At 33.8% G+C, this 9855-nt stretch overlaps 2 protein-coding genes across 4 annotated transcripts; both read left to right on the top strand.

The window, feature by feature from the left end:
* The first annotated feature begins 639 nt into the window (after positions 1-639).
* On the top strand, positions 640-5910 carry LOC127802354 (protein SOSEKI 1). 3 transcript variants are annotated; one of them, XM_052338110.1, is made up of 8 exons: positions 640-885; positions 1124-1226; positions 3396-3556; positions 3697-3766; positions 4112-4224; positions 4335-4980; positions 5151-5255; positions 5639-5910. In XM_052338110.1, exons 2-8 carry the CDS (start codon positions 1177-1179, stop codon positions 5679-5681), a joined length of 1188 nt encoding a protein of 395 aa, XP_052194070.1. In that variant the 5' UTR covers positions 640-885; positions 1124-1176; the 3' UTR covers positions 5682-5910. The 3 variants fall into 3 exon arrangements, with proteins under 3 accessions (XP_052194070.1, XP_052194068.1, XP_052194069.1); XM_052338108.1 differs by having other exon boundaries at positions 5635-5910; XM_052338109.1 differs by having other exon boundaries at positions 1116-1226; positions 5635-5910.
* A 939-nt stretch (positions 5911-6849) lies between these two features.
* Positions 6850-8300, top strand: LOC127802421 (uncharacterized). Its single transcript, XM_052338218.1, has 2 exons — positions 6850-7411; positions 8044-8300. Exon 1 carries the CDS (start codon positions 6928-6930, stop codon positions 7402-7404), a length of 477 nt encoding a protein of 158 aa, XP_052194178.1. The 5' UTR covers positions 6850-6927; the 3' UTR covers positions 7405-7411; positions 8044-8300.
* Positions 8301-9855: the final 1555 nt, after the last annotated feature.

The raw sequence follows: 9855 nt of genomic DNA, 5'->3' as shown, positions 1-9855 counted from the left end.
TTTTGATTTTATGTAATTGTAAACATCCATCGCTATAAATAGGGGTTAAAAATACCATTGTAAAGAGGAGAACAACCATAATAATATGCTATGACTCTGCCAAAATACTCAGAAAACAGCTATGGAGTAGGCATCGTTCTAGCCAAATCACGTAAAATTTCCCTATCTGTGCTTCCACTTGATTCCTCCTATTTGCATTTGGGTTTAATTATTCATTGTGAACCTACGAATCACAGTCGGCTAAATCTAAACGTTGACAACTATAAAATTTAAAATTCAACTACTTGTGGTATAATTTTCTTATATAAAAATATATCTAAAATTCAAGCCAATAGGCCAAGAAATTTCTTTGACAGAGTTTTCATATAGAACTTAAAACTTATGCACAAAACAATTAATGTGATTAACTAAAATTCTATTAAAAGGACACACACTATCATAATATACGAATTTTGTATTTGGTAACGTCTTCCTCACATCTCAATCGATCCGCAAGCATGCGCGACGGCGTTTTCGAGCTATGAACAGTGAAGCTAACGACGTTGAAATTAATTATTTGGCTCTACATTACGTACGTACACATTTGGCTATATATCTATATAAATATAGTGTGCAATAGGATGAATGCTGCTTCTTTGACTCAGCTAACACGGAGGGATGATGGGTTTTGGATTTAACTGCATTGGCATTGGTTTCATCAAAGGAAGGAACTACCACATGTCCCTGCTTCCATCTTCTGCGTATATATAAATATACGAGCAATTAGACACAAATTGATGAGTTTCTGCTGAAACGTGCATGTTGAGGCTTCTAATTGCTTCAAAGCGATCGAGTAGGAGATAACTTTATATCCGATCGATCGAGAAGCACAGCCAAACAGATCACGTAAGACGTCTTTCTTGATTCATTTTCCTCACCTGGGGAAAGAGATTTCCCAAGATTTTCATCAAAAGTTCTGTTTCGAACGTCTTTAATTTCTGGGATAAATAAGATTTTCTAGTGTATAGATACATAAAAATATGCGTATGAGGTCGATGATTTGGCTCTCTATGAATGAGTTTTCTCACTTAATCTCTTTATGGTTTTCTTCCTTTGATGATTGATACGGTTGAAAGAGTTGCAGAAAGAAGGAGACTGTAATCTGAATTGAGAACGATCCATCGGCTGGTTTTGGCCATGGAAGTCACTGCCGAGTTGAAGCTTGTGAAGAAGAGGATAGCCATAAGGTACAGTTCATACGCCATGAACTAATAATGCATGTGTTTTCTCATTTCTTAATCTGTTCATTTCCTTTTCTCTCGTCATTTTTAGGATTCTGATTTTTGTAAAACAACCCATTTTATTGGTTACTAATCGGATTTAGACCCTGTGAATAGGTTTGATTTTATCATCAAGACTCTCTGTATTATAATTTTTTAAGACTTTCATTTTAGAGGTATTCAAAATGATATTGTTTCAATAAATTTGTTAAAAGTGTAAAGATGTTAAACTCCAAACGAATCCATGGGTATGTTGACATATTACAAGATCCTCAACTACGGAATTTAAATCACAATAGAATTTTTTTTAAATGACACAAATTATACAGTTTTAAGTAAAATTTCCCAAACTAATACCTTTATATAATTATGAACAACATAAGCATGTATGTGTTTTCTTTAAACATGCGTGATTGTAATAAATTACATTAATATATGTTGTCCCCAGAAGTAGTTGACAAACCACAGCACAAGGGCAACCAACGTTAGTGTCTGATCGAGTGTGTTTTAATTAATTGGCTCAGTAGACACAGAAGACAAATGGCAGAATAAATGCTAGATGGGGAGAGAACCACCATATATATTCATTGTTGAAAAAAGGGATTTAGGTCAACCAACCTCTAACCCAACAAGTATATATTTAAGTTCATTGAAACATCATTAATAAGTTTACCAACGGCGTAGTAGTTTATATCTAGCAATAGGTACTCAGTTCTGGTGATCAGGTTTAAGTATTTAAGTTTGAGTTGTCAAGTTTTATATATTCTTTTCTTGAGTTTTTGTGGTTTTATATAATATATAATATGTTTATTAAATTCAAATGGTAAAAGGTTAAGATCCATCGACGATTTTGTCCAAACATGTTTGATATATGCGTTTGTTGGCTATTCGTTGACAAAAACACAAATTAAATTAACATAATAAGGTTATGATTATTAAACTCCCCTTTGAACGCTGGTTAAATTAAAGACCATTTAATACATTTATTTTTTAGATAATATGTGTTTATTATATTTTTTTATGTTTAAACATTTTCTACTAGTTGATGTTAAACAAAACATTTATTACAATAAAGTTAACTAATAAAAAATATTTAAATTTGAAAATATAATAAAATAAATAAATATAATTTAAAGATATATATATTTAGTAATTCTTAAGAAGTGACTTTAAAACACTCATTCACAAATGCCTTATTTAATTGTACTTTTTAACTAAAGTCATTTGTACCTGTATTAGGGCCATTCCACCCAATCTCTCGCTAGTACATTGATTTCTTGACTACTTATTGCTTTGCTTGTATCCTTTGTTCATTATGTACAATTGCTTTGGTTGGTAAGCAGTTATGGTTCTGGGTGAAGTGAAACATGGAGAAATTGAAGGTGCATAAGGGAGATTTTAATTATATATATATATATAATGAAACTAACTTTAATAGATAATAGATATAGTACTCATTTTGACTAGTGGATCCAGATTGGGGTAAACCTGAAAGGGTAGGCCGACCCGCAGAGGATGTTGTCTGGACTCTGGAAAGTGGAAATATATAAAAGAGAGAAAAACTCGGTCAAAAGGCTCAGGAAATCGCGGGAAATCAGATAGAACTTTGGGCTTGGGCTTGCCAATTGTTAATTTCCTTTCTAACCTCAACCTCAACCTCAAAATTACACTTTTAAACACATTTTGAGTATTCCACCTTCCAATTCAGCAATAACTCTCACTAGCCACACTAAATTAGTTCTCTCTCTGATCCCTGTGCCTTCTTAATTCTTACAAAGTAAGTCTTAATTAATAATGATCCATCATCCCCAAATTCAATAACTGCTGCTCTTCTCCATCCACGACAAATTTTTATCATTTCTCGATGTTTTTTACGTGTGTTTCTATGGCTGCTTTAGGCCTGCACAATTCAACAATTCATCGTTGCTGTGTGTTTTTTTAATGGGGTGGTGGGTTAAACACGATGAATTCGTTATCTTTTTGGCTTTTTCTAGGGCAGGCCGGTTCGCCAGACAAAGATTTTCCTCTCTTCTTTGTTTATTATGAATTAAATTACTTGGATATATATACCATCAATTAATTGTCTAAAAAGCAGAGCACTCACTGTGTTCTTTTCCCTATTCATCTTTTGTGCAGAAACATGGAAGCAGCCGGTGGTGGTGGTGGTGGCGGCAGCGGCGGCGAAGGCGAAATGAGAAGAATTCACATCATTTACTTCCTCAGTCGAAAGGGTCGGGTCGAACATCCCCATCTCATCCGGGTTCACCATCTCTCTCGAAATGGGATTCATCTTCGGGGTAACTCTTTTATGTTATGCAAATTTTTAATTATAGCCTCTTATTTATATATATGCATGGATATATATGTATTATGTATATGCTTCTGGTGGATGTGTAGATTAATGTGTGTTTTTGGTTTAATGTGTATATTGAAACAGATGTTAAGCGATGGCTCTCGGAACTGCGGGGAAAGGACCTGCCCGATTCATTCGCTTGGTCTTACAAGAGGTCAGTTTGTCATGCATGTATATGTGTGCATCACCATGCAAGCATAGATGTAATTAACATCGATGGCCATCCATGTGAGCATGAGAAGATATGAGAATCTGTAAGACATGAGAGAATTACGATGCAAAACTTAGCTAGAGATCATGTGTTTGATTTTCATGAATGACTTTACCCTATTATTAGTGTCGGCTGAATCGCTTGTCACTCGGTTTCTTAAAATAACAGTTGATGAGTGCAGAGCAAGAGCATCGATTTATCACAGTCTTGCAAGGCCAAATCTCATGAGCGGGCCGACGCACACTCTTTCTTTTTTCTGATGGAACAAGAACTTTTGGGTTCATGCAGGAGGTACAGGACAGGCTACGTATGGCAAGATCTTCTGGATGAGGATCTCATCACTCCAATCTCTGACAATGAATATGTCCTCAAAGGCTCCGAAATTTCCTCATTCAATCTTGGTAATGCTTTCGGAAATCTTTTAAAGAAGTAGTAGTACCAAGAATGGAATCAAAATCTTCTATTTTGGGCAGTTACCATTCTAAGAAATACGAATGGATTTTCATGGCAGATCTTTATAATTCACAAGGTGAGAAGAAAGTTTCCATGGAGAATAAAGGTCCAACCCTCCAAACAAATGCCAAAGAAGAAATCCAAGAAAGCCCAGCAAAAACGGCGACAGACGCCTCTTCGGCAAAACCATCGCCGCCTTTAGGCTCCGAGGCCTCCACCATGACCGAGGATTCGACCAAGCTTGAAGATGAAAAGCTTTCAGACATAAACAAGCAGGAAACGCCGCCAAAAACAGACAAAACGCTTCCGAAAGCCAGTAAATATGAGAAGTCTTTTCTGCTGGGCAAAAGGAACGCCAAGAAGAAGAACAGGAACAACATTAATGTCGAGAGTAATCCTAGTACGCCGGCGACTTCGTCAACGTCTTCATCTTCAGCTTCGTTTACTAAAAGCAAGAGCTACTCAAGCGGGGCCTCTAACATGTTACTGAACCTCATCAAGTGTGGTGGTGTGGACACCACTGAATCGACCGTGATGGTGATCAACAGGCCGGAGAAGAGATCTTCGTACATGCCTCTGAAGAAGCCACCAGAGGTTGATACTTCTGTTACTAACACCGCAGAGATTTGCAAAGGAGATGGGCTTGGAGGGTCTGAGAGGATCTATGGCACGTACTGGAATAAACAATTACACTTTAATTCAAGGTAATTTTATACAAATTTTAAGCATTTTATGAGTTATAAGAGTCTTACAAAATATAAATATTAATATAGATAAAACTGAAAGCTGTGTGTGCGTGTGTGTGCGTGTGTGTGGTGTTGTTTAAGGCATATCTTTGGTTGATTGGTAGTGAATGAAGTGATTAATGGCGCAGGAGGAGTTTTGATGGGTGGAAGAGTTCAAACAATGAAAAGAGTGAAGCCAATGGCCAAAAGCCAGTCTCTGCTGTTTACAAGCCAGTCAACCGGCCCAGTTGCTCGTAAGTTGGTTTTACTTGGCCAAAAACAAATCCATCCCATTGATTAGCCGACCCTGCATAATGTAAATATAGTAATAAGAATAATGTGGCAGTAATATATTATTACAATCATCATTTCAATTGGTGTTTGGCTTTGTGCTCCCGTAGAATAATTGACTACAATGATGCTGTACTCGGGAAAAAAAAAAAAAAAAATTTGATCACCCAAATGTTTAGAATTTCAACTTGTGTTCATGCATGGTTGCAGTAGCTAGTTTTGATATAATAATAATATTCAACGTTTATAGTTTTATTCTTAATAATCAATTAAGAATATATTTTATAATAAAACTAAAAATATGTTAATTATAGTATCAACATAATTTACTATGTGATGCAGGCAGTGTGGGAAAATGTTCAAGCCAGAGAAATTGCATGCACACATGAAGTCATGTAGAGGGCTGAAATCCCTATCAAAGAGTGCTTCTGCTTATGCTGCTGCTGCTTCTGAGCCAACCAAATCAGAGAATTCTTCTAACTCCCAACAATCCCACTCTCCCCATTATTTGACTTACTCTAGTTAATTAATCTCTTTTCTTTTCTCTTTTTTTTTAATAGAGAATTTTAATTATTTGCAATTCTAATGAATAGAATTGGCCTTGAATGCCCTTCACTTCTCTCTTTCTCCATGAATCTCTTCCGTCCTACATTATTGGCAATGCAGAGAGCTTAGCCTCAGCCATGCATGGTAATTAACTATATATGTGAAATGAAGGGCGGTGACACAACAAATTGTATATTATAAAGTGAGCATTCTTTTAAAATCGTTTAAATTAATAAAATAAAACTGATCGATGTAGGTTTGGAAATGAAACTCTGAAAATGTCAATTTTCTTGGTTGTCTTGGATTAATTCATAAAGATATATAAACCAATTATGAAAAGGAAATTGCCTTAACTTCTCAGTTAACTACTTGAAGCCATCAATATTACCTACTCAAAAGGACCACTTTCATAAATACAATCTCAATTAATTTTTAAAACTCATATTGGTAATATAAATACATGCAAAAAAAATATATGATAAAATTTTAATGTTGGAAATCATTTTTTATTCAATATTTCAATGAAAGAATGACGAGATAAAATTTAAACACTACCTTTGTAAGTTTTAAGAGATGACAATAAAATAAAAATAATTAATATAATTATGATATATCACATATATAATTGATATTGTAAAATTAATTTGTACAACATAAAAATACATTAGATCGAAGACATTAATGTAATGTGTGTGTGTGTGATCCCCCCACAATTTTATCCTAAAAATAGACCATACGAGAAGGAAAATTGCAACTCTTTCCTTTAACAAATCAAACAATCAGGCTCATATATATATATATATATATATACACATTTCTAAATTCGAATTCAAAACCAACAATACTTGGTATTAAATAATGTTTATGGAACGTAATTAATTTGTGTGGTGCCATGAGTCATTCAGCACCGGCCAGCTTGTTGGAGAATGAATCAATCAGTAGTGATGTGTGAACCATTGAGAAAACGGACATCCCACCTCGATCGATCTCAATAAACACTCTTCAATTCACTCTATCCATCGTGTAGAGGCCTATTTGTGATCATTTCTTTATTCTGACTCTCTGCGCAATACAAGCAAATATATATTAATGGGTAGCGAATACAACCCGGCGAGTAAAGCCCATTATGATATCAGCTTGTCGAAGAGAACCAGAAAGCCACTGTCGGATCTCCAGAAAGAAGTTCGCTCGTCAGGTTCTCCAGAGAAAGGAAGCCCCAATTCCGAAGAAGAAGAAGAGGAAGAAGAAGAAAAGGCTGGTGGTAAAGAAGCTAGAGAGGAGACTGAGCACAAGAGCTTGAAGCAGCTGATCAGAGAGAGGAGTCCCCTTGGTCGCCATTTCACAGAGGATCAGGATCAGGATAATCTTGATCAGAATGACAAGGCCCAGCAGAAGCGGCAGCTTCAACTGGTGGTGGTTAAGCAGCGTGAGGAGGACTTGGACTTGGATGGGGTGAAGTTGAAGAAACTGGTGGGTAGGTATGCCAGAGTTTTGAGCCGCCTGATCAAGGTCAAGAGCAAGAGGCATAAGCCACCCCCACCCCTCCCATTATTGCCCATGCAATAATTAATTAGTAAGTACTCGATATATATATATATATATAACGAGAAATTTTTGTGTGAATCTAGTCTCTACTGCGTGGGTTTATCGACTCGTGAATAAAATGATGAGTTAATCTTGATTAGTGTAATGACTAATCAGAGTTAACTCTTCTTGATTTTATATCTCATTTTTTTAAAATGCCACGTGTCCTGATTTTATTCATGAGTCACTACATATCTTAATTTTATTCATAATTAAATAAATTCATAATTGTAAGTGATGGACTATATATTTACTATATTCACTGCTCCTTAATTCCCTATATATTTACTAATTAAGTCGAATCCTTGTACTCTTGATGCTACGTAAAGTCTTGCATGTTTCTGTGGCGGCATTATATATACACGTATGTGCCTATATGTGATTGTGTTGTGCAGCCTTTCATCTGATAAATAAGCTAATTAATTCTTCTTTTTTATCATTCTTTTCTGTTTCTTTTTTAAATGTATTAAAGCATCTTTGTTTAGTGTAGTTTTTTTTATTTTTTGCAACAAAGATTTCTAAAATTCACGAAAGCCCTTTTTTTTTTTTTTTTGGTTGGGTTTTTGATAAAATTTGAACGTTGCCAAATCAATTCCCTCTAATGCTCGCGATCGCCTTCAGGTGCTGCTTGCTTATACTTCAATACTTCTCTCATCTCATGCACCATTTAGCCTTTGCTCTGGTTGTTGCTGTTGATCTTGAGGCTATTTTTTTTCTATTTGCCTCGCATGTTTGAGGCTGCTTTGGTTTTAATTTTGTTTCTTTTGTTTGTTGTGAGAGGGTCATGCTGTATTTTGTTTCATGGTAGAGTATGATTCAGCTTGTATCTGTAGGCATTTTTGCGCTTTTCCTGTCAATATATTTATTTACACCCAAAAAAATTATTTTCTGAAACTAATTCATATGCAATTATGAATTATTTGGTTAATGTAGTACCGAAACTTTAAAGAAAAAGAAAATCACAAGATCAACAAAAAAAAAATGTTCATGGGATGTTTGTTAATTAAGATAAGAGGGAGAAAAAGTCAAATATAAGAAGCATTCCGAATATTTGATATTTCCAACGTGTTTGTTAAGCTTATCTGACTATTTTCAGAAAAAGTCTCACGTGACCTCTTATTTTCTTCTTTCAAGATAATTTATCCGACCTCTCTCATTAAATAAATTATAAAAATTTATTTATTTAACTCTTATAATTAATATTATTTAATATATTTTTAAATTATTATATGTTTTGACAATTTTTAAAATTTAAGTGACATTATTCATTAAAATTTAAATTTTTCTCTCTATATATATATATTTTATTAACTAATATAATTCTTTTCATCAATTTTTAAATTATTTTATTTAATTTTATATTTTACTATCTATTATGAACATATGTTTTGGCCATTTTTAATTATCTAGGTGGAATTATTGTAATACTAATAATTATTATTTATATTTTTCAACTCTTTTTAAATTTATTTTTTAACATAAATTTAGAAAATAAAATATTATTTTTAATTTTAATCTTAATTTTTTTGACAATTCATATTAATCATAAAATACTATTTTAATCATAAATTTGGTAATAAGGATATTTTGGTAAAAAAAACCTTATCTTAGTGTTTATCATATGTATTAAAAACACATGAAAAGAAAAAGTATAGTTACCAATAGATTTTAAAAAATTTAACAAATAGTCTAATAAAAATTTTAGAATACTTCCTAATTTTTTTTTATTATTTCATATCTTGATCTGAAAAACATTCTAATTTTATCTTAATACCATCATATTTGCTCATTTTAACAAACATCCCCTTAAAAGACAAGGAAGCAAGAGGGACCGTAAAGAGTGGTCATTATTGACCAGATCGAATGAAGGTCCTTTGTGTTTCAAAAATGTTATTAAGATTTTTACAAAATCAGTATAAATAAAGGAAAAACAAACAAGCTAATTGCATCAAACGTGTTAAACTTTTATTTTCAGATAAAAATAAAAATCGAACATGGAATCTTAATAAAAAAAAACCAATAAAACGGCCCCCTGTCCTACTGCAAGAAAGCTGATAAACGGGAAGCGAAGCCCTGTCCGAAAACCAAGACTTGCAATGCCGTAGTCAAGGAGTTCTAGGATTCTACAGGAAGCTGTGGGTCAACCCACATAAATACTAACTTGTTAATCATTTTTATCTACAAAATGAATTCACTCATTTTTAAAATAAAAAAAAATCCCCAGGTTAATCTCCATCTTTAACATATTTCCCTAATTAAGAGGGGGTCAAAACATGAATAAAACGCAATTTCAGGTTTAGTCGGTCCAGGCCAATTCCATTTGCCCTGGCCGTAATTATAAGGGCAATCATCACAGGGGAGAAAATGGAGTATGATAGAAGAACTTAGGAAAGAGTTGGATCCTAATGGACCCAACATCGCCTCGTGCGACCA

This window comes from Diospyros lotus, chromosome 5 (assembly GCF_014633365.1).
Source record: "Diospyros lotus cultivar Yz01 chromosome 5, ASM1463336v1, whole genome shotgun sequence".
In the NCBI taxonomy this organism is placed as follows: domain Eukaryota; kingdom Viridiplantae; phylum Streptophyta; class Magnoliopsida; order Ericales; family Ebenaceae; genus Diospyros; species Diospyros lotus.
The sequence above is the reverse complement of the archived record's forward strand: the minus strand, read 5'-3'. Positions and strand labels throughout refer to the sequence as shown.